The sequence below is a fragment of the Gracilinanus agilis genome, chromosome 1 (assembly GCF_016433145.1).
Source record: "Gracilinanus agilis isolate LMUSP501 chromosome 1, AgileGrace, whole genome shotgun sequence".
In the NCBI taxonomy this organism is placed as follows: domain Eukaryota; kingdom Metazoa; phylum Chordata; class Mammalia; order Didelphimorphia; family Didelphidae; genus Gracilinanus; species Gracilinanus agilis.
In genome coordinates this window covers 595819011-595841933 of record NC_058130.1, presented here as the reverse complement: position 1 = coordinate 595841933, position 22923 = coordinate 595819011, and the positions used below count along the sequence as shown (strand labels likewise).

The 22923-nt window shown below is 36.4% G+C and overlaps 1 protein-coding gene across 1 annotated transcript in view; it reads right to left on the bottom strand.

Annotated features, from left to right (window-relative positions):
* MBOAT1 (membrane bound O-acyltransferase domain containing 1) overlaps positions 1-22923 on the bottom strand; it is a 138790-nt gene that overhangs the window by 64848 nt on the left and 51019 nt on the right. The window contains exons 2-4 of the mRNA XM_044658130.1: positions 10882-11027; positions 9922-9999; positions 2528-2623 (exon numbers count right to left, since the gene is read on the bottom strand). Of these exons, the coding sequence (XP_044514065.1) occupies positions 2528-2623; positions 9922-9999; positions 10882-11027 (320 nt within the window). The remainder of the gene's footprint in view (positions 1-2527; positions 2624-9921; positions 10000-10881; positions 11028-22923) is intronic.

Here is a 22923-nt window from a genome sequence, read left to right as displayed (position 1 = left end):
TGTGCTCACATCACATCTATATCACACTTTTGTAATTCTCACAGTATTTCAAAACTTTTAATTATTATTATATCTGTTATGGTGATCTGTGTACAATGATATTGTAATTGTTTTGGGGCATCAACAACATATAAGACAGTGAACCCAATCAACAAATGTCCACTGATCTAGTCCACTGATCAGCCAGTCCATCTCCCTTTCCTCGAATCATCCCAATTCCCTGAGACACAATGATAATGAAATTATCTACCTACAATGGCCTCAAGTATTCAAGAGAAAGGAAGAATAGATCAATGCAACAAACTTCATTGTTGTTTGATTTTAAGAAATTGCCACAGCCACCCTAGCCTTCAGCTACCATCACTCTGATAAGTCAGCAGTCATCAACATAGAGAAAAGACACCTTTACAAACAAAAAGATTATGAGTCTGTGAAGGCTCAGGTGATGGCTAGCAGTTTTTAGTAATAAAGTATTTTAAAATTAAAGTATGTACATTGGTTCTTTTAGTTATAATGTTATTGCACACTTTCTTGGCTACAAAATGGAGATTGCCTAGGTGTGTTAATAGTTCATTCACTTCAAGAGGTATTGCAGCACTGATGTCAAACTCACATATAAAAGGTTAAGTCAGTGATGGTGAGCCTATGGCATGTGTGCCAAAAAGGGAATATAGAGCCATCTCTGTGGGCACACCTGCAGTCACTCACCACTCTCCATTACTAGAAAGCCATTGGATAGAGTACTGGACCTGGTGTCTGGTTCAATATAGTATAAACGCAAAGTTTATATTCACTGAGAAACCAAAAAATTCATGTGACTTTTTATTGTGATGGTCTGGAATTGAACCTGCAACATCTCTGATGTATGCCAATGTCAGTAATGTAACACAAGTATTGCTTTAAAAAAAAGAAATTCAAAATATAATTATCTAGTGTCACAGGATAAACAACACTTAGATAAATGTAGCCAGGCTGTACCCTTGGAGGTAAAAATGATATGATCAAGGCATTGTCTTGGTCTTCCCCTGATGCTATACAAAAGCTTTCCATACTTTCAAACCCACTGCATTTTCAGTTGTGTTCATTTCTTTCCCCTTTCAGTGCCATCTCATGATATGAATTATATTAAGAAAATCCAACTGGGGAGACATAAGAAGGCTTGATAGTTTTGCACTTAAAACCAAATGAAGAGGATTGGAATAGTCGTTCTTGAACTCTGAATCTTAAATGGACTGGTTGTCGTTGGGTAGGATAGGGGTAGAGATAGAAAACTCAGCTTAATTAATTGTAATTTTCTGTGGTTCAGGAATTTGTTAATTCCAATGAGATTCAACTTGGGCCCTGAGGAAAGTGGAAGTAAAAACCCTTTCATCAGAACCTACTAACTGACTAATATAAACAAGCATCTCTCCAGGTAACCTGTAGAAATAACACTGTTGTCCTCAATAGTAATTTTGCCTTGATGGCTATTTCTGAAAGCAAGTGGAGGGAGCAGAGAAAGATCAAATTTCTATTCCTAGTTTGTCATTTAATAGAGGAATGACCCTGGAACTTAACCTTTTTGAGTGTCAGATGGCTCATTTATAAAATGTGGGAATTGGATAAACTAATTATAGCTGATAGTTACATTGTACTTTAAGGTTGCAAAGAACTACACTCACCTCTCGTTTGAGCCTCACAACAACCCTATAAAGTTAAGTATCCCCATTTATTAGTATGTCCATTTTATAGATGGGGCAGCTATGTGGCAGATTAGATAGAGTACTGGACATGAAGTCAAAAAGAATCACCTTCCTGAATTCAAACATGGCCTTGGATGTTACTGTGTGACCCTGAGCATATCACCTAATCCTGTTTGCCTCAGTTTCCTCATCTGAAAAATGAGATGGAGAAAGAAATGGCAAATCACTCTAGTATCTTTGCAAAGAAAACTCCAAATGGGATCGTGAAGAATCAGACAAGACTAAACAACTGAAAATTTTACTGATGAGAAAACTGAGGCTTAGAGCGGTTTTCAACTACCAATGATCACACAACTAATAGATTCTAATATTCATGATTTGAGCTCAGTTCTTTTTTAACTACAAATACTTTTCCCACTGCCATTCTATGATAAAATAACCTCTGATATTCCTTCCAGTTATAGAATTCTATCATTCTATGATGGGTTGTGATTATTATATGAAGATAATCTACCATCAATAGGTTATATGCTTAGAATTGTAGGGGTTTTCCTCCAGAAGTTGTGAAAATTTTGTACTGATATAGATCCACACCCTCTTGCCAGGTTCTTTATGTGCCCCACAGTGAGATGGTTGTCCAGAGCTAGTAGTATAGTCCGCAGCCACAAAACACTAAGTAATCAAATCTATCATGCTGGCTCCATGAACAGAGTGCTCTTTCCAAAAACAAGTAATTATTTTTATCTGCTTAAACATTCAATATTTCAGGCCATAAAGATACTCCCTAGAAATAAGTGAAGGAGTCAAACTCAACAGTCATTATCCAGGTTCATGAAGGTACTTACCCTGAAAAATCTGTAGTGAGAATCCCGTAGTGGAATATGTATATCCGACTTATATGGCATACTGTGAGATAACCCATTGCTACCACAAAGGAGTACCTAGAAATACAGTTCAGCAAAGATTAGATTATCATCTAATGTAATCATCATTAATAATATCATCATAATAACAAAATGGCTCAAAAGACTTTGGGATATCCTGTATAGTATGATGGGTCCATAAGAAGATACTTCTGGATGCTTTTCATATATCATATTATCAACTGCAAAATAAATTATTAAAAATGAAAATAAATACCATTTAATTATAAATAAAATGACTAATTAAGAAAATGTAATTTTCCTATAGAGGTAGAAAACTGGGATGTTCTTGTTGTTGATTCATTTCAGTTATGTCTGATTTTTTGTGACCCTATTTCGGGTTTTCTTGGCAAAGATACTGGAGTGGTTTGTTATTTTCTTCTCCAACCTGACTTGCTCAAGGCCACACAGCTAGTAAGTGTCCTATTTACTTTCTGCAAATATACCCCTAAATTCAGAAAGTATAAGATAGGAATTCAGGGTACAGTCAGAAGACCATCCAGTTAGAGCTCCTAATCTGGGGTCTTCAATCCTTTTTTTAATGTTAAATTTGAGAACTGTACTTCAATATAATTTCCTTTGTAATCTCTTGCATCTTATTTGATGCATTTAAAAACATGATTTTGTGAAGGGGTCCATAGGCTTCACCATCACCCAAGGGATCAATGTTACACTCAAGGAAGTTCAGAATGACCCTCTGACTTATTGTGATACCCTCTATGTGGTGTCTGACTTATTCCTGTGAACTGCCAGATGTAACTCTCTCTGCCACCCTTTCTTGGCCTTCACATTAGCTGTTGCCGTGACTCTGCCTGGCCTCCACTTTCCCATGTCCAGAAGGCTAAAGCCAGCTTAATTTAAGTCTTTGGTAATATTGGCCATTTACAAAAGGGTGCCAGACGTGATGGCATAATGCACTAAGTGGATTCCATGGACAAAACTATCCTGGTTCTTCATACTAAGTCGTCCCATCTAAATGGGAATTGCATTGTGCTCTACTTTGTTTGAATAGGCTGAATTGAATTGATTCACTTTATAGCAGATGCTGAGTTTTCTATTCCCTGGAGTCTAACTCAGCAGTCATTATCCAGGCATTTGGGCCTTAACTTTTTTCACATATAAAATGTGGGAACTGGGCAAACTAATTACAGCTGATATTTGCTGTATTCATGTCTCATTTAAGCCTCACAACAACCCTATAAGGTACGTTGTTACCTAATTGTTACCTTTTCCATTTTATAGATGGGGCAGCTAGGTGGTATAGTGGATAGTGCTAGGCCTGGAGTCAGGAAAACCCATTTACCAGCTAGGCGACCCTGAGCAAGTCAATTCACCCTGTTTGCCTCAGTTTACTCATCTCTAAAATGAGCTGGAGAAAGAAATGGCAAATTATACCAGTATCATGGCCAAGAAAATCGCAAATGAGGTCATGAAGTCGGAAACAAGTGAAAAATAACTGAAGAACAACAATATATATAGGAGAGGAAACTGAAGCTTCCACCAATGACCACACACCTGGTAAATTCTAAAAAAAAAAAAAAAAAAACAGGATTAGAGCTCAGTTATTTTTAAACTATAAATCTAGCACCTCTCCTACTGTCTCTCTATGATAAGATAACCTCTGATATTCCTTCCAGTTATAGAAATCTGTGATCAACAGTCCAGTCCCCATTTCCTAAAATTCATGTGACTCAGCTAACCAAAGAGCAAATTACGGCCTGGGACTCTGTTTTTGTATTCCTATCTCAAGCACTTAGTATAGTGCCTGGCATACCATAAATTCTAAATGAATACTTGTTGATTGATTATTTCAGATTCATGTGTTGTCTGTCAATTCAGGTACCTATAATGGGGAAGAATGTTAGAATTTTATTACCTTTTAAGCTAGCTGAGTTCTGCATCTAGTTTATCCATCTGGAACTTTAATTTACTCCCTTCTGTAAGACTGGCAACAATACAAGCAAATAGAGAAAGAACTAAGTTTGGCATCTTTGCTTTCTGGCATTGTGATATGTCCCTGTGTAACCATAATATTACCATGTGCTAAAGCAAAAACAGTCACAGGCTGACTGCAAAGTTCTACAATTCGTCAGGATCAGGGGACCCCATTCCTGGATGCCGATGAAAACAATGAACCTAGACAAGTCACTGACTGGCTCTCTAGCTAGCTTTGTAGTCTTTCATCTCTCACGTGGCATTCACCCCACTGGGATCCCATGGGTGTTGGGCTAATAGACAAATTACCATGTGTAAAGTAATTGGAAATGTGCTGTACAGATGCAGAGAATTATTGGTTCAGTTTTCAACTACCTCCAAAGTCAATACGAGGAAAGCCAAACTTTGAAAATAGGTTACAAACACTTTGCATTATTATGTGTAGCATTTCCAATACTTTATAGCTAGGCTTTCCAAGGGAGAAAGAGATGAATTACCTAATCACCCGTCTGGAACAAATGATAAAATCCCTAGCAAGGAGTATACTTGGAACAATGATTATTTGATTATTGCTCTCCACAGTCTGTCTGGACTCAAAACTGAGTGACTATAAAATCTAAAAGTATCTAAAAACATTTGTTCTACAACTGATAAGAAATTTATTGCAAGAGGCTGTGAGGTTATAAACTGAAAAATTTAAATTTCCAAACCTATTGAGGGGAGAAGAATAATGCCAATGTTATTTTGTCAAAAATCTCCTTGGAGTTCACTTGTGATAGCCACTTTTAGATAAAATATTTAAGGAAAAAGGGAGAGAAGGGTGATCGTGTTATTATTGTCTCTTATTCTATTTTCAAAGACAACAAATACTTAAAGCTAGAAATAGTCTAAAGGGGAAGTTAGGTGCCACAGTGGAGGGACAACTCAATCTGGGGTCCAAAACACTTGAGTAATTCCAGCCTTAGATACTTACTGGCTATGTGGCTCTAGATGAGTGATTTAAACTTGTCTGCCTCAGTTTCTTCATCAATAAAATGAGCTCGAGAAGTAAATAGCAAAACAATCTAGTGTCTTTGCCAAGAAAACTCCAAATGGGTGGGTCAAGACTAAAACCACTGGATGACACTAATCTAAAGTTTCCTGAGAGGACTTGAAATAACAGCAATAGTCATTCTTCATTAGTCTAGGAATTTTAAAATAATAGATCTTGTAATAAGAATTAATTTATTAAAGCACCTTCTGAATATGGAGCATGTTGCTAGGCTCTAGGAGAGATATGAATCTTACATAAGACATGGTCTCATCCTTCCTGAAGCTCATAATCTAACTGAGAGAATAGGAGTCACACACAGAGATACAGTAATAATACACTGTATTATACTATAAGAGAAGTAACATAGTAATAAATAATACATTCCTTAGAGTAGTACAAGTGCTACATCAGATCCAAGTGGAAAAGTCATTAATGATAAATGGTGATAAAAGAGGAATGGAAGTGGCAAATTTGACTATATTTCAAAGGAAAGAGAGAAATTTATCTGGGAAAGCAGGGATGATGATTTAGGCATAAGAAGAGTAATGTGAAAATCCCAGCAGCTAACAGAGCACCTAGCACACAGTAGGAAATCTTTGTTGACCGATAACAAAAAGTGTGACCAGAGATAGAGTCAAGAGTGAGCAAGAGGGCAGCTGGGTAGCTCAGTGAATTGAGAGTCAGGCCTAGAGACGGAAGGTCCTAGGTTCAAATCCAGGCTGAGACACTTCCCAGCTGTGTGACCCTGGGCAAGTCACTTGACCCCCATTGCCCACCTTTACCACTCTTCCACCAAGGAGCCAATACACAGAAGTTAAGGGTCTAAAAAAAAATTTTTTTTAATTAAAAAAAAAAAGAGTGAGCAAGAAATCTGGGGAAGGGGAAGTTAGAGACAGCCAAGTCTGGCTAAAGTATACACACTGTCAAAAAGGAAATAATATTAGATAAAGATGGAAAGGGAGGGCAGTGTAATACTATGGTAGGACTTGAATGGAAGGCAAAAGACTTTTGCTGTTTGTTTGTTTTTTTAAACCCTTACCTTTAAGGTAGATGAGCATTAAGTGCTAGACAATGGATGTGAAGTGACCTGTCCAGGTTCACACAGCTAGGGAGTATCTGAGGCCAGATTTGAACCAAAGAACTCCAGGTCTGGCTCTCATTGCACTGAGCCACCTAGCTGCTCCCCTAAAAGAGTCTTAACTTTACTGATTACACAAAAGGGAGCCTCTGAAGTTTTCTGGGCATAGGAATGAATGACCAGGCAATCAACAAACACATATTAAGTACTGTGTGATTATGAAGACAATAATGAAATAAGACTAGACCATAGAATAAGAATAAAGTATAACAATTATACATATATGATACATTATAATTATGAATACAATTCTATTTTATAACTATGTATCATTATATTAACATATTATTTATAGCTATGTTAAAAATAAATGCATAATTATAATAAAATATTTCAGATATACATGTCTATGTATGTCTATGTATATATACATATATATATAAAACACATATAGTGTATGTGTGTTCGGGTACACATGTAAAATTAGCTAGATGGCACAGTAAATAAAGCACTAGGCCTGGAGTCAGAAAGACCTAAATTCTTATTCAGCCTTAGACACTTGTGAGCTTCTGAACCTTGGCTAAGTTACTTAACCTTTGTTTGCCTAGGTTTTCTCTAGTTGTACCATAAGGAATATAATAGCATCTACCTCCCAAGCTTGTCATGATGATCACATGAAATAGTATTTGTAAAGCGATTGGCATCATGCCTGGCATATGCTAGCTAGCTCTTATTAACTCTTGGGGTTTTCTTGGTAAAGATATACCCGGGATTTAAGAAAATCATTTTGTTATCTGTAAAAAAGATGGATTGGAAATGTGTGAGTCGAGGAAGGAAGATAATTAGGAAGTCATTAAAACAGACTAGATCCATGCATATATACACCCTGTCAGAGGAGATAAAGAATGGAGGACTGCAGACTTATTGCACTTTTCAGAGTAGTGCTAATGAAGGCCTTACAAGGGCACTGACAGGAGAAAAGGGAAGGGAAAAGAGATATTGCAGACATTGAATCAACAAAACTTGGTCATGCAGATATATGCAATAAAGGAGAGGAAAGAGTCAAAAATAACATCAAGGTTTCAAACATGCCAGACTTCGTGACTTCCAGTGCCAAAGAGAAAAACAGTGACATTCAAAAAAAGTGAAATTTTAAGGGAGAAAATAATAAACTCAAAAAACAAAAAATAATAATGTTAAGTTAGAACATTCAGATAGAGATTTCCTACAAATGGTTAGAGAGGAAAACCGGAAGCTCAGGAGGGTGGTCAAGGCTGCAGGTATAGAATTGAGATTCATCTGTCAATTTGTGATAATTAATATACATTTTTCCCTGAAACTTATGATTTCATCATACTCCAAGGGAGAAAGAACCTCTATCAATGCAGAAAGGCACATACCATACAACTTATCATTAACTGACAAGTATTTATCAAGTACCTACTATGTGCAAGCTCTATACTAGGCACTGGGCATACAATTACTTTCCTCCCAGAAAGGAGCTCACCTTCTAATGGTGGAAGACATTGGTATATATAAAAAATATTTTGTTTGTTCAATCATGGCCAACCATTACTTGACCCCATTCAGGGTTTTCTTGGTAAAGATATTAGAGAGGTTTGCTATTTTCTTCTCCATCTAATTTGACAGATGAGGGAACTGAGGCAAACAGACTAAATAACTTGAAATCAGGTCTTACTAACTCCTAACCCAGCTCTCTATCCCTTATAATATGCTGCCTCTCAAAGGAAAGTAAGAGATTATAGGTAGGGACTAATAAGGACTTTCTATGATAGAGAATATGAAAAGAGTTGGGCAGGAGGAAGAAAGAAGAAAGCCAAGGACAGAACCATGGAAGAAACAATAGTGAAGGACTTGAAGGAAATATGGTATTAGTAAAAGAGACAAAAAAAAGGTATTAAAAAGTAAAAAAAGCACCTGGAAAATGTGATGTCACTGAAGCCAAGAGAGGTAAAGAATAGGAAGGGCTAGTCAGTAATGTCAAATGTTATGAAGGTTGAAGATGAAAAATGGAAAGCAATCATTGAATCTTTTATTTTCAGTTCCAAATTCTCTCCCTCCTTCCTCACCCTCTTTCACCCATTGAGAGGGTAAAACATATGTGCATCTATTTCTATCCAATCCATTCGTTCCTGAACGTGCTATGATCTGATTTCCAAATGCTTTCTACTACTCTTCTGAAACTGTACTCTCAAAGACTGACAATGATTTCTTAATTGATAAACACAATGGCCTGCCCTTAGTTCTTATTCAACTAACTGGTCACCTTTGTTCTAGTTTCTCTCCTTTCCAATCTACCCTATTTAAAACATGATCATGGCCAGAATCACTTACCTCCATTTAAAAAATGTCAGTGGTTCCCCAATTCCTACAGAATACTATAGAATCCAAATCCCTTCCATAGGTACTCAGAACCTACCACAATCAATTCTCTAACTACTGTCTCAACCTTAATCCATACCACATCCCTACATTAACACTTTTCTTCAGACAAACTGGCCTATTTACTGTCCCGTGTAAAAAAAAAAAAAAAAAAAAAAAAACCTTTATAAATTCAGGCTCTATACTTTTGTTTAAGCCATTGCTCATACCCAAAATGTCCTCCTCTATATTCTTTGTTACTTCAAGGTAATGTTCAGTGGTCACCTCTGCCATGAAATCTTCTAAAATAACCCATTTTCTGTCATTATTCTTGCTTCTGAAATCCTATAGTACTTCCTATCCCTACCATTCATTGCCTAAATTATTTTGTCTCTGTATACTCACATGTGGGTAGATATCCTTTTCTCCCAACTCCTCTAAGTTTTGTAAGGATTAAGACCACATCTCATCCTATGTTATACCATCAGGCTCTAAAAATACAATGTTCCTTACAAGCACACATTTAATCTGGTACCCACTATAAATTCCCTGAGGGCAGAAATTGTGTAATTTCCCATCTCTATGTCCTTGGTACGTAGTATAGTACCTTGTACAGATTCAGTGATGAAAAATTTGTGACTTGAACTAAATAAATATGTGTTGCTGGTAAGAGATCTGCCCAAGCAAATGTGGTCTTAAGCCTACACAAGTCAAGTGAAGGAAGGTATTATTTGCCATTCCTTCAGAATGAAGAATAATAACAAGCAACTACATGTGATTGACACCAATCCCTCTCAGATATGGAAGACAAGGCCCTGGAATCCAGGAGAGAATACTACAAACTCCAAGAGAATCACAGTTTGTCGGTTTTCATGATCATAGTCTCACCTGTGAATGTTGCGCATACTTGCAGTAATCAGGATTCCATAACATATTAACACCAACACAAAGAGGTGTATGGAATACCTTAAAACACATAAAAAAGGACAGAAATTGTTATCCAACATCTATGAAGCATGTAAAACTTGGCAATAGCAAGTCAGTCATTTACCCATTGCTCTACCTTCACATCACCTAAAACTTTTGTTGTATAGGTATGCATTTATTCCAAGGAAAAATAACACATCAGCTAGCAATCATTCCATGAGTTAAAGAGATTGGATTCCAAAATGGTTCAAGGACCCATTGAGACTATTTATAAAGTCTAATAGTTAAAATACTAATGGTCTGTTGAAGTGACCTGAATCCATAAAGACTCACATCATTGTTTTATGTAGATTTGATAGTCTAAAAGAGATGAGAACCTTTATAATGAACAAAGCATTCTGGAGGTTAATGGATAATCAAGACTGGATTTCAGAGGGCCTTTCCCCTGGGGCCTTGAATAGAATATAAGCTACTTAGGACAGGAACTATTATTTTTGACTTTGTATCACAAATGCCAAACAAAGAACCCTAAACATAGTGGGGACTTTGTAAGTATCTGCTGAAATGAACTAAAGTTCAGTCTTCTCATGACATTTGTATGCTGAAAAGGGAGGAAATTATATGCCACATTCTGAGCTGCCTACCCACAGTTCATATTTCTGGATAACATAAAAATCTCAGAAATGTAACAGTCATAAATTCTGGTTCCCCAAATTCCCATTTCTAGGACTTCTACCAAATAAGAACTTAACTGGCTCCCCAAAAAATTATTCAACCCTACAGAAAACTTTCTTACTGTCAATCAGCCTACTTAAAGCAAGACATATAATAACTCTCCTTCCATGATGTAAGATAGAGTAATGACATATAGGTGATGAGATCCAGATGTAAGTAATGGTATTGATGAGGTTCAGTACTCACCATCCAAAGCAAAAGATGACAAAATAGATTCCAAAAATGGCGGCAAAGGCATGGCGAACAGCAGAACTTGCCTTCTCAGGACTCAAGTAGATGCGAAACCAGAAAGCAGCAAGTAAAGCAAATAGCTGGCATGCCACAAAATTCACCTGGAAAAGTGAAGGTTACAATTACATTCCTTCATTACACTGATTGTGCATAGGTGATCATAAATCTTAGTTTTTTTAAGACTTAAGGTAAGATTTCAAAATCAGCCCCCTGCTCCCAATTTGGCACCCACTTCAGCTAAGTATGGAAGACTCAACAGAAATTGTACCTCATTATACCAGGGGGTGTGTTTTTTCAGCCACTAAAGACCACTGAAGATTTTCTACCCCTACCCAAAGGGTTGACTATTTGATGTTAAGGTAACATTTGAGGTGATGATCAAATTAAATGGTTGATTTTTAATTTTTTTAACCAGTAGTATAACTTAAAATTCTGGTTCAGAACTACAGATACCCTTAGACATCCATCCTCAACTCCAATAACAAATAATTCCCATTTGGGTTTTAACTTTCATCCCCTTAAAGGATGGGAAAAAGTTCCTACATTAGGAATTTGATCACTATCAAAAATCACTCTGCTCAAATAGTTTTCATAATTTTTCTCAGACTGATAGATTAATAGTGTTTAAACAACATTTATTAAATTCAGGTTTATTTCCTTTTAGATTAATTTAGCTTAGGAGCAGATGTTATACTGCTTTAAGCTTTACATGTCAAAACAGTTAACTTACACAAAATAAATCACTTTTCTTGGACATCCTCAATGATATACTCTATTATATAGTATATTTTATGGGGGGAGAGGTGAAGATATAAAATAATTGTTCTAGGTTTATGAGAAAAAGTTACTTTAATCCTAAAGAAAAACTATTTATCTCAGTTTTGAACTTACATAAATTAGATTCCAGGCACACTGAGAGAACTAACCATTAATTAAAAGAAACAGAAATTATCCATTTGTTTTACATAATTGCAATGTTTTTCCTGAATATTCCAACTAAATACTTGAAAGTGATTCATGCAGAGAGTATTCAACCAGAAAGAGAATTAGCAAACATATAAACATTTGGCTAAACTTAGACGCCAGCAATGGTTTCCAGTGAACTGCACCCATCATCAGTGTGATTGTCTAACTAGAGAATCCTTTGCTCTAGTGTAGGGTCTAGTGAAATACCACTAGATCTAACCCATTTTCCCACATGGAAACTACAGGGCTTCTGACCACCTTTTTTCATGAGCACAATCAAACCAGCAAAGTGCTATTCAGAGAATTCATGGTCTTTTTCAAAATATTTGCTGAACTCATCTTCCCACACTCAACTGCTCTTCTTTCTCTTAACTTCACCATTTCTGTTAGTGGCACCACCATTCTCAGTCAATCAGGTTTGAAAATATAGAGACTCAGCAACTGACTTAGTATGAGGTCTCTCTTCATTTCTTAGAGGTCATACTTCTCTACTCTTACTGCAGAAAAAAATAGAAAAGTTCTCTTCAGCTCTTATTTTCTTCATTTCTCTTTAGGCAGCATGAAATTACAGAAGACCTCATATGGAAAGAAAGAGCCAAGAGACTCTTTTGGTTTCACCTATAATGGTAACTATTGTCTCAACCCAACATGCAGACCTATCAACACCTGCTCAGTCAGGTAGTAACCAGTATTTGAATGTAGTCAGCAAGAACATCTTATCTATAATAACTTTCCAGAAACTGATTTGACTCTCTAGACTATATACTCCAGATGGTCTGAAATAACTGGATTGCCCTCACTGGGCTTCTCGAAGACTCCGTGTAAGATTCCTCTCCAGGCAGTTCTTTCTCAAGATCTTAGCCAAAAGATTCCTTCTTGGGGAAATCTAAGCTCATTCCCATTTAATGGAGCTCTTTTTGTTACCATGTGATGACTCTCTCTGTCCTAGTATGCCCACAATTTGGACCTCCACAAGATACACATGACACAGTCAGCTAAAGAGCATAGCTAAGACAAAAAAGAGGAGAGTAGGAAGGGGTAGGGGGGAGGAATCCTCTATAAACTATAAAAGAGGAAGAGACATCAGTGACTACTTGTGACTACAAACCATTTCTCTTTCCCAAGTGACTGATATGGACCCTCATGGCTGAGACTGCCCCCACTTCAACACTAGAATAGAATGTATCACCAGCCTCAGCATCCCCAGGCAAATAACAAAAGTGGCTCAGTGGTGTAGGAGTAAGGGAATTAGAGATTAGTCAGAGGGAAAGGCACAAGGAGATCTATGAGAGGTCCCCCTTATTTCACCCCATCATATAAATGATAGCACCTTCCCTGAAGAGACAAGAGGCACAGAGTTGAAGAAAGATACTGAACCTTTGAGGGGCCATCAAGAATGCCCTTGGGACAGCTGAGTAATGCTGGAATAAAAAGACTATTAAAAGGAAAGAGCACCCTAGAGATCATCCTCAGACCATCAAAACTATAACTGAGATGACATCCAGGCAAAAATGTGCCTAGTGTAGGTGTGGGATGGGAGTGGAGACTTGGTATTCCATTCTCCACCAAATATATATATATATGTATGCATATATATATATAATTTCAAGAAAAATGGAAAGAGTTGAAGCATGTCTCCTCAGTCACAACTTGCTTTTTTATCTTTTCTGGGGTTTGTTCTGAGAACTCCCAGGGGGGCTTGGAGAAAGAACAGAGGAATAAATATTGCTATACTTTCCAAAAAGATTTCCCCACTTATGTTTCTCTCACTAAGTTATTCTACTGTAGCCCAGATGACAGACATTACAGTCATACCTGATCAAAAGCTGGTCTGCAAAAAATCACTGAATATGCCTCAAGACCAACTTAAGTCAAACATTCTTCAACTTATCAGAAAGTCTTTTCCAGCAACCCACACAAAGGAACTGAAAAAACTTTTTTTTCCCATAGAGAGAAGACTGCAGAAGACAAAATATTTCCAGAAGACTTTATAAGTAAAGATAAGATGAACAAAGGTTTTGCTTTGCTCTTGGTTTTTGTTTTCTTGGTAACTGCTGTCTGAAGCCAGCTAACCAGCAGAATGATCCCTACCTGTTTAGCCAGGGAATAAACTAGCTTGAACACTAATGGTCAACAAAGCCTCCTTATCAATATTATCTATAATTATCTGGAGCACTACGGGGTTCTCTAGGTTGCAAACCTAGGGACAGTTGGGATAAAGGAGACGGATGAAGCTTGATCCAGATAACACCACTAATGCAGCTTTGCTGGGACATCCCAATGCTGTTATACCTTTTCAACAAATGTTCTTTTTTTCTGTTTCATTGTGGTTCTTGCTTTCTTGCTGTTTTCTCAATTTGAACCCAAGTGCTCCATAATGTATACCCCCAAAATAAATACAAAATACACATATACATGCACATATACCCTATTTTAAACCAGCCTTAGACACTTATTAGCTGTATTACCCTGAGCAAGTCACTTAACCTCTGTCTGCCTCCATTTCCTCATTTGTAAAATGAGGATAATATCACCTACTCCTGAAGATTGTTGTGAGAATCAGAGATAATAATTGCAAATCACTTAGCACAGTTCCTAGCACACAGTAAGTACAATATAAATGTTAGCTTAATATTATGAGTTACATTTTTTTTAATCTAGCTCAACCGAACAACCAGTCTGACAACCTACATATGACTCACTAAGCGGGCATGAAAAATTATTACCACTTGGTCAAAATTCCAAATCTTGAGGTCAGCAGTGAGGAAGCCAACAAAGCCACAAACACATGACATGACGTGATTTTCCCAACTTTGGAGGCCATTTTAATACTGCTCAGTCCAAGAGGTGTACGTCCAGAACAGAGAGGGAAGTCTACCCCACCCAGTACAGTCAGTCTGCCAATATTTCTGACCCTTATAGCATTATGAGGCACTATACAGCAAATACAAAAGAAAAAGAAGTCATAGCCCCTGCCTTCAAGGCACTTATAATCTAACTGGTGACAAAATATACATAAATGATGTAAAAATACTTACAAAGTATCAACAAACATAATAAAGTACAAACATAAGGCTTTAAGTATTTTTTAATCCTTACTCTCTGTCTTGGTAACAACAGTAAGACAGAAGGGGCAAGAGCAAGGCAAATAGGGTTAAGTAATATGCCCAGAGTTGCACAGCTAGCAAGTGTCTTAAGGCCACATTTGAATTCAGGACCTCCTGACTCCAGGTCTGGCACTCTATCCACTGGGTCACCTAGCTGTCTCTTAGGCATTAAGTATTAAAGGATGTATAATGGCAACCAAAATTAAATTGATAAAGGAAAGCTTAGTGGATCAGGTGATTTTACAGGTAGGTGGCACAGTGGATAGAGGCAAGTAGAGCTGAGTTGAAATGTGGTCTTAATATCACTTTACCCCTGTCAACCTCAGTTTCCTCAATTGCAAAATATCATTATAACACCTACCCCCAAGGGTTGTTGTGAAGATCAAATGAGATAATATTTATAAGGTACTTAGCATTGTGCCTTAAACATTTGTTGCCTTCCTTTCTCCAAATACCTTCAAAGGGTGCACCCTAGAGATCATTTAGTTCAATTCCATCATTTCACAATGATGAGGAAACTGAGACCTAAAGAGGTTCACTGAATTGTCCAAGGTCATTCAGATAACAAAGATTGGACCTGGGCTTTGAACCCTAATCCCGACTTGAAATATATATTGCCTCATAATGTTCCTTCAATTCTTATGACCATTGGATTTCTCATTTGGCAAAATAAGTGATCTAGTCTCATTTAAATGAACTGATTCCACAATAATGCAATGAAGAAAAATGTGCTCCTATTAAAACAAAAGTGTGAGTTGGAGGAGCAGCTATGGTCAAACTGTAGGAACTAAGCCTCTGGCCCTAAATGATACGGGCTTTAAAACTTAGTGATTCTTAAGCTTATAGAGTTCATAAAGTGTCTTCACCCATCTGAAAGAACAGCAAATCACAGAAAGATGTGATGTCATGAAGAGAAATGAACAGTTAATTCCTGTATAACTTATCCCTTCAAACTCAGGAAAGAAAACACCTTCAGACATCAAAAAAAGTGGCTGTTGGCTGATAGCCAATCAATCAATCAAAAAGGGTTTACTAAGTGTTTACTACATGTCTGCATTGTGCTCCCACAAGAAAGTATTATCTAAAGCCTCCCCATTCCATACTCTTCTCCTCCAAAGCACCTTGTGCCAATCAAGCTAATGACAATTTTTCTTTTAGTATTTAAGGATTGCTCTCAGATATTGGCTCTTTCAATATGTGACAAAGACAGAAATAAGGCAACAGGTTATTATATACCGGATAGAAAACAGCATAAAGCAGATTGGAATGGATGAAAGAAAACAATTTTCAAATGCTCTATTCTAAGAGGCTAGGCAGCAATCAGAGCCAGCCCCATGAAAAGGGCAACTTTAGCAAGATCCAAATGGAATGAAGAATTTATTTTAGTTTGATAAATTCTTCATTTAGTAAACTTTTTGCATTTTTTAAAAAACCCACACATTCAAAGTTTTCCTTTTCTACTGATGCACTGCAGAGCGAGAGGGCAAAACTGTCCTTCATTCCTGAAATCCAGCAATTTGTTCTCCACAATCAAAGTATTGTTTGGGCATTTATGAATAAGGAAATAATGCAACCCAGGACAGTCCAGATGTTTTGCTCAGCTTCCCAAACACAAGCTAGACTGATATAACCCACACTCAAAAAAGATTAGATTTTCCAAAACTTCTTTGAGATTTTAGGGAAATAAAATACACATGTTTTTAAGAATTGCCAAAGTATTTAACTTCTTGTTTATTGTGTCAAAAGAGTGACCATATGATCATTTTCTAATCAAGTTTCTAATTAAATTTTCTTCCCTAATGTTATGTGCTGGAGGTATGTTGGCTAGGACTCCCCCTCTCTTTTCCAATGTGATCACTGTTTCAGTAGTTAAGAAGGAACTTTGCCGTGAAATAAAAAGTTACACACTCCCCTTTGCCTCAAATAAAAAGATGTGGGCACATTGCTATCAACAAATGACAAAAATAAATACTCTACGACTGTGTCTCTTGCTTCAGAAGCTTACCAGTGAGGAGCAGGCACTCCTTACTCCCTGGAATGTCTCCTCTGTGAACACTGCCTTATAAGTGTAGGATAAGAATAGCTCCAAAGACAAAATCAGTCTAATTAAACAATCTCCTTATTTAAACAAGCCATGCTTTTATTAGTGATGGTATCTACTTGGCAAATGGGAAAAGACTAGAGTTGAAACTTGAATATTATACAAATAAATCTTAAATTGGGAAAAGGAGATCACTGAAAACAAGCTCTTCATTTTCCAAATTTTTAATAATTCTACATTGCCTTTTCTGCTGTCACTTCAGGCCACCACCCCACCCTTTAGCTACTCTCTTGTACAGTAAATGAATCCTTTGTACATTTTCATTCCAGATTCCTTCAGGCCTGTCAGCAAGAAATGCCTTTACTTTATAAACAGCCAATTTCTTCCATGGTCCAGCGGACAAGCAAATATTTTTTTAAAAAAAAAGTTTCGTGATCAGTGTGTATAATTCCTAGCCAAAGGAATCTTCTAATCGACTTATATGCTCCCTTGCTCCCTTTGGTTCTCATTACTCCACAGAGGAAAAAGTACTAATAAATTAGGTGATTCTAGCAGTTCAATTAAAGTCTCTCCTATGATACATGAAAAAACAAGTTTCACATGCTTCTTTCTTTTCAGAACAGAAGATAAATGAATGACATTCCCACAGGGACTGTTAGAGGATCCTCCACCACAGAATGAATTATGGTTTAACCTGGCACCATGCCAAATCCTTTGATTTTCCTTCTTTCCTTCTTTCCCTTTTTGTAAAAGAAAGAGGGCTCCCAGATCACTACACCTGCCACTGACCTGTCAAAACTCACCCTCATGCAACAAAAGAGTTAACTTGAAAGGGACTTTTTTTTTTAACACTTTAGGGTGAGCTGATTCAAATTATGACTTATCTTGAGTCTTTTATTTGGATTTCTACTAGAAACTTGGTCTTTTTTCCCCAGGTTTTTAAACTTTAAATTACTTCTATTGATTTCATTAAATATTTCTCAATTACATGTAAAAAGTTTTTATCATTTTTTTAAAATTTGGACTTCCAAATTCTTTCCCTTCTTCTCAGCCTTCCCCCTTGAGAAGGCAAGCAATTTAATTTTGATTATGTAGGTGAGATCATACAAAACATATTTCCATATTAGCCATGTTTCAAAAGAAAACACAAAATAAAACTACAAATTTTTAAAGTTTGGGAGAAAAGTGTGCTTGAATCTATATTCATGGTTCATCACTTTTTTCTCTGGAAGTAGATAGCATTTTTCATCAATTAGTCCTTTTGAATTGTCTTAGATTTTTAATTTCATGTAATCAAAATTATCTATTTTATTTCCAAACAAATAAAACTGGATCTAAACAATTGGAAAGCCATTGATTGCTCATGGGTAGGATGAGCTAACATAATAAAAATGACCATTCTACCCAAATTAATTTACCTATTTAGCACCATACTTATCAAACTATCAGAAAACTTCTTTACTAAATTAGAAAAAATATAACAAATTTCATTTGGAATAATAAAAGATCAAGAATATCAAGGGAAATAATGAAAAAAAATGTGAAGGAAGGGGGCCTAGCAGTACCAGATATTAAACTATACTATAAAGCAGCAGTCATCAAAACAATATGGTACTGGCTAAGAGACAGAAAGGAGGATCAGCGGAATAGACTTGGGGTAAATGACATCAGCAAGACAGTGTATGATAAACCCAAAGAGCCCAAGTTTTGGGACAGGAATCCACTATTTGACAAAAACTGTTGGGAAATTTGGAAAACAATATGGGAGAGATTAGGTCTAGATCAATATCTCACACCCTAAACCAAGATAAATTCAGAATGGGTGAATGACTTGAATATAAAGAGGTAAACTATAAATAAGTTAAGTGAACACAGAATAGTATACTTGTCAGATCTCTGGGAAAGGAAAGATTTTAAAACCAAGCAAGAGTTAGAGAAAATTACAAAATGTAAATTAAATGGTTTTGATTATATTAAACTAAAAAGCTTTTGTGCAAACAAAAACAATGTAGTCAAAGTCAGAAGGGAAACAACAAATTGGGAAAAAATCTTTATAACAAAAAACTCTGACAGAGGTCTAATTATTCAAATATACAAAGAGTTAAATCAATTGTATAAAAAATCAAGCCATTCCCCAATTGATAAATGGGCAAGAGACATGAATAGCCAATTTTCAGGTAAAGAAATCAAAAGTATCAATAAGCGCATGAGAAAGTGTTCTAAATCTCTAATAATTAGAGAAATGCAAATCAAAACAACTTTGAGGTATCACCTCACATCTAGCAGATTGGCTAAAATGAAAGAAGGGGAGAGCAATGAATGCTGGAGGGGATGTGGCAAAATTGGGACATTAATGCATTGCTGGTGGAGCTGTGAACTGATCCAACCATTCTGGCTGGCAGTTTGGAACTATGCTCAAAGGGCTATAAAAGAATGCCTGCCCTTTGATCCAGCCATACCATTGTTGGATTTGTACTCCAAAGAGATCATAAATAAACAGACTTGTACGAAAATATTTATAGCTGCACTTTTTGTGGTGGCAAAAAACTGGAAAAGGAGGGTATGCCCTTCAATTGGGGAATGGCTGAACAAATTGTGGTATATGCTGGTGATGGAAAACTATTGCGCTCAAAGGAATAATAAACTAGAAAAATTCCATGTGAACTGGAAAGACCTCCAGGAATTGATGCAGAGCGAAAGGAGCAGAGCCAGAAGAACATTGTACACAGAGACCGATATACTATGGTAAAATCAAATGTAATGGACTTCTGTACTAGCAGCAATGCAATGACACAGGACAGTTCTGAGAGATTTATGGAAAAGAACGCTACCCACATTCAGAGGAAGGACTGCAGGAGAGGAAACATGTAAGAAAAACAACTGCTTGAACGCATGGGTTGAGGTGGACATGATTGGGGATGTAGACTCGAAACTACCACACCAATGCAACTATCAACAATTTGGAAATAGGTTTTGATCAATGACACATGATAAAACCAGTGGAAATGTGCATCAGCCATGGCTGAGGAGAGTGAGGGGGGTGAAGGGGAAAGTAGGAGCATGAATCATGTAACCATGTTAAAAACGAATATTAATAAATGTTAAAAAAAAGTATCTATTTTATTTCATATACTCTCTCCCCTCTCTTATTGAGATATAAACTCTTTCTTTATCCCATGATCTCACAGATTTTCCCACGCTCTCCTAATTTACTTCTGATTTTACTCTTTATGTCCAAATCATTTTGATTTCATTGGTGTACAGTATGAGATGTTGGTCCATGTCTGGGTTCTGCCAATGCTTTCCAGAATTTGCAACATTTTATCTCAGATGTTATGTTCTTGCTATAAAAGCTTAAATCTTTGGGTTTATCAAATACTAGATGACTATGATCATTTGCTACTATGTATTGATCTATTCCATTGATCTACCACTATTTCTTAGCCAGTACCAGATTCTTTTGATGATTATCATTTTGGAATAAATTTTGAAATCTGGGGCTGCCTTCTTTCACAATTATTTTTTCATTGAAGCCCTTAATATTCTTGACCTTTTGTTCTTCCAGATGAATTTTGTTAATATTTTTTCTAGCTCTGTAAAATAATTCTTTGGTAGTTTGATTGGAATGGCATAAAATAAGTAAATTAACTTAGGTAAAATTATCATTTTGGTTATATTATGTTGGCCTGCCTATGAGCAATTAACATTTCTCCAGTTGTTTAGATCTGTCTTTATTTGTGTGAAAAATGTTTTGTGATTGTGTTCAAATAATTCTTGGGTTTGTTTTAACAGGTAGACTCCCAAGAATTTTATAGTCTTTAATTATTTTAAATGGAATTTTTGTTTCTATCTCTTCTTTCTGTATTTTGTTGGTAGTATATGGAAATGCTGATGATTTTCATGGGTTTATTTTATAATCTGCAATTAATAATTGCTTTAATTTCATCATCATTTCTGATACATCCATTTCATTTTTATAGCAATTATTTGGTGTTCTTTCTTATTTTTTAATCACATTAACCAAAGGTTTATCTATTTTGTTGGAATATTTTTCCCCCATAAAACCAGTTTTATTTATTAGTTTAATAATTTTTTCACTTTCAATTTTATTAATCTCTCCTTTGATTTTCAGGATATCCATTCAAACGTTTAACTAGGGATTTTTATCTTGTTCTTTTTCTAGTTTGGAAGCTTGGTCTTAAGACTGCATAGGGTGAGGCTGGAAGGCATAGCTGAGATTGCTGGGATAGAAAAGTTCTTTTAACTCCTCCCTCTCTCTGCATTTCATGTAAACACTCTTTTGAGTCCAAATATATACAACATATATCTGCCAAAGCCCATCCAGCCTGTTATCTTCAGGCATACTGAAACAAACTGATCCAGAGTGAATTCTCAAAGGCAGAATCCCATTTAATACGATACAGTTTAAAAGCTGGTTAAAAAGTGGTTTTTCTGCATCCTTATACTCAATTTTTTTTTTACAATATATATACAATTTCTCTTTGTAAAATTGGGACACTAAAAATAACAACTTTCATTTAAGTGCTTTAAGGTTTACAAAGTGCCTTCTACAAAATGACCCTTTGAGATTGAAAGGATGGTAGAAACAGACGGGAGACTAGGGGATTTTGCTTTACCCAGTGGAGATATCAATCCTTTCTCAATCAGAGGCCTGATGACACTTCTCTGATCTTAGGCCAATTAACTCCAATCTGACTGTGATTAAAGTTAACAAGGTTAATTGAAAAATCACATTTTGGATAAAGTGAGGTGAGTGGGCTATGTTTTTCCCTAATTTCTATCCCAAATCTACCTTGTTCCCACCAATCTAATCTTTCACAAGATTTCTTCATCCATCGGCAAGGCTGAGGCTGCTCTAACTCTGTCTCTGCCTTCTATTCCCTTCTATCTACCTAAGATATTCCCTTCTATCTACCTAAAATCTAAACTAAACCCATGAAGATAGTATTAGATTCAAGTTTGATTGAAGATGGAGTCAAATGCCAGGTTTGACCCTGTTCACCTTGGTTTGAAACTGTTCACCAAGGTAAACTCAGTACTTCAGATCAATAGTAAGCAATCTTTGGCAGAGGCTTTCCAAGTATAGGGAACAATGAAGGAAATTGATAGACATTGAATAGGTGGCTGGTTGATCTCAGGAATCAGTCAGGTATCCACAGGTAACAGGAGCTGGGCTCTGGAGATGATTCTTACTTCGCAGTTTGAATCCAATTCCTCAATGTCAGTTCATTGCACTGAATTCCACACCTCAAGATTATAAATGCTTCCACTGCCTGCCTTGGATTTCTTCCTTCTGTTCTCTGTTCCTTCACTTCTCAATTACTTTCTATCATTCCCAAATTCCCATCTATCAAGATGAGCAGAACAAGTATTATTATTCCCATTTTAGAGAGGAGGAAACTGAGGCTCTGAGAAATTACAGAATTTGCCTGTGATCACACAGCCAATGTCTAGGACTGCATCTGGCACTTATTAGCCTTTTGACCTAAGGCAAGTCTCAACTTCTCCTGCCTTGTTTGCTCATCTCTAAAGGAGGATGGAATAAAGGGTCTCTAAGGTCCCTCCCAGCTCTGAATCTCTGATTCTATGAATTAAACTTGATTCCACAACCAAAGTGCTTTCCACTAGCTTATATTTTCTCTCAGAAAACAGAGGAAAGAAGAAAAAATTCATACATCTTTGCAGGCATGAAGAAAAAGTCTCAATTTTTTTCAAGTATCTTTCTCTACTTATGGATTTGAATCTTAAAACAATTCTGTCAATGTGTCCTTTAAGAACATGCTAAGGAGGTTAGATAAACACATGGCAGACAGATAGATAGATAGATAGATAGATAGATAGATAGATAGATAGATAGATAGA